This window comes from Lottia gigantea, assembly GCF_000327385.1.
Source record: "Lottia gigantea unplaced genomic scaffold LOTGIsca_1490, whole genome shotgun sequence".
NCBI lineage: Eukaryota > Metazoa > Mollusca > Gastropoda > Lottiidae > Lottia > Lottia gigantea.
In genome coordinates, this window is record NW_008707779.1 from 1 (window position 1) to 1,850 (window position 1,850).

A 1,850-nucleotide genomic window follows, 5' to 3' on the forward strand; every position below is an offset into this window, starting at 1 on the left:
GACCAACAGATCAAGTCTACTGTAGCTACTATTAACCAGGTACATTGTGTACAGTTAAATGATAAAGATAAGGAAATACTGGAGGAGAGACAACAATGTGAACAAATAGTACAGCAGAAAGATCAACAACTCCATCAGCACAAGCAGCAAATCACTCAACACAAGCAGCAAATCACTCATAAAGATCAACAACTCCATCAGCACAAGCAGCAAATCACTCAACACAAGCAGCAAATCACTCAACACAAGCAGCAAATCCATCAGAAAGATCATCAATTAAGTCAGAAAAACCGTCAGAATCTTGTTCTTCATTGTACCAGACAACAATTACGCAATCAACTGGAAGAAAAAGACTCAATAATAGATCAACAGTATGGACAATTAGAAGACTTGAATTCAAGACTACAAACAGCTGTATCCAGGCATGAAGAAAGGGAAGCAACCCTTGTTCAAGAGAGAAATGACTTTAGAACTCTAGCACAAGAGATTGAAGATGAGATTAGGAAATGTGAAAGAGAGATATCTGTATTAACTAATGAATGCTCAAGATTGAAGACACAAGGTAAGTTCTAACTATAGAAAAGGTTGAGGTGTTCTAATGACTTGGAAAATACCAGTTTGTCTCACATGTCCATAATCAATTCATAATTAACTAAATTGGAAGAGAATTACCAGAAGAATTCCAATGAGTGACTGATTAAGAAAGGTCAAAAAGTCTTTATTTGTTTATCCGGAATGTACATAAATGGACATTTATGCTTGGTTAAAACTCTTAATTATATGCAATAAGAACATAATGATATGATCAAGAATACATGATAATTCCTTAGAAACATCTATAAATCTAATAGTTTAATCTTTAACAAACCCAAGTTTCCCTAATTTGATGAATAACCAGCTTAGTTTCATTACATATCTTGCATAGAGTTATAGGTTATACAATATAAATGTAACAGTTAATGAGTGATAGGGTCAAGGAATGAGCTTGGCAGGGAATTTTCCTCCAAGAGCTTCCTCAAGTCACCAGTAACTGGGTTCTTGATGCAGCTCATAGTGAAACCACATTACTAATGATTTTGCTCATAGACATGCACAATTTTACAATAGTATGATAATATCCAGTAAATTGTCCATATTAAAACTGAAATCTATTTGGAATTTCTTAAATTGTATATGTTATGTAGCCAGTCCCTGGATCAAGGATAGGTTATCTCCCTTTCATCTAAAAATAAGGCTTGGGTACGATTTTAGTATCAGCTTTGTTATATAAAACATAAACCCTGTAAAACAATACACAGAAGTATGATAATATCCAGTAAATTGCCTTATTAAAACTGAAATCTATTTCAGATTTCTTGAATGTTATTGAAATCGCATATGCTTCTATATATTTCAGGTGAAGGAGAAAGACGAAGTGACTCGAATAAAATCTGTTTATTTTGTCTAGAAGAAGATAGAGCTGTGGTGTTTAAACCATGCCGTCATCTCTGTTGCTGTCATAATTGTCTACCTAACTTTAAAAACAAACCCTGTCCTATTTGTAGAACTCCCATCCAGGGATCACAAGTGGTTTTCTTGAGTTAAAAATTAACATCAATTTCTCTGCCTCCCTTTTTTTAAGTGTATCCTTTTGGCATTGATCTTGGCAGCTGACTTTCTATAGGTTTTTCATGTAAAATTTATGTTCTTTTCCCTCCTCCATTAGCTTTGATTTTTCAACTAACTAACTTCAGCTTGTTTCTAAAATCTTCACTAAACCTTCCATTTCTCTCTGTAGTCTTCTTATTATTCCAGTCACCCAACTTCAAGTGTATATAGATCTTACCAAGAGGGTATTAACTAAAGAAGGA

The 1,850-nt window shown here is 33.9% G+C and overlaps 1 protein-coding gene across 1 annotated transcript; it reads left to right on the forward strand.

Moving 5' to 3' along the window:
• Positions 1-1,377: 1,377 nt before the first annotated feature.
• LOTGIDRAFT_146942 (hypothetical protein) lies at positions 1,378-1,584 on the forward strand (the record flags this gene model as incomplete). Its single annotated transcript, XM_009050320.1, has 1 exon — positions 1,378-1,584. One exon carries the CDS (start codon positions 1,378-1,380, stop codon positions 1,582-1,584), a length of 207 nt encoding a protein of 68 aa, XP_009048568.1.
• Between the last annotated feature and the right edge of the window lie 266 nt (positions 1,585-1,850).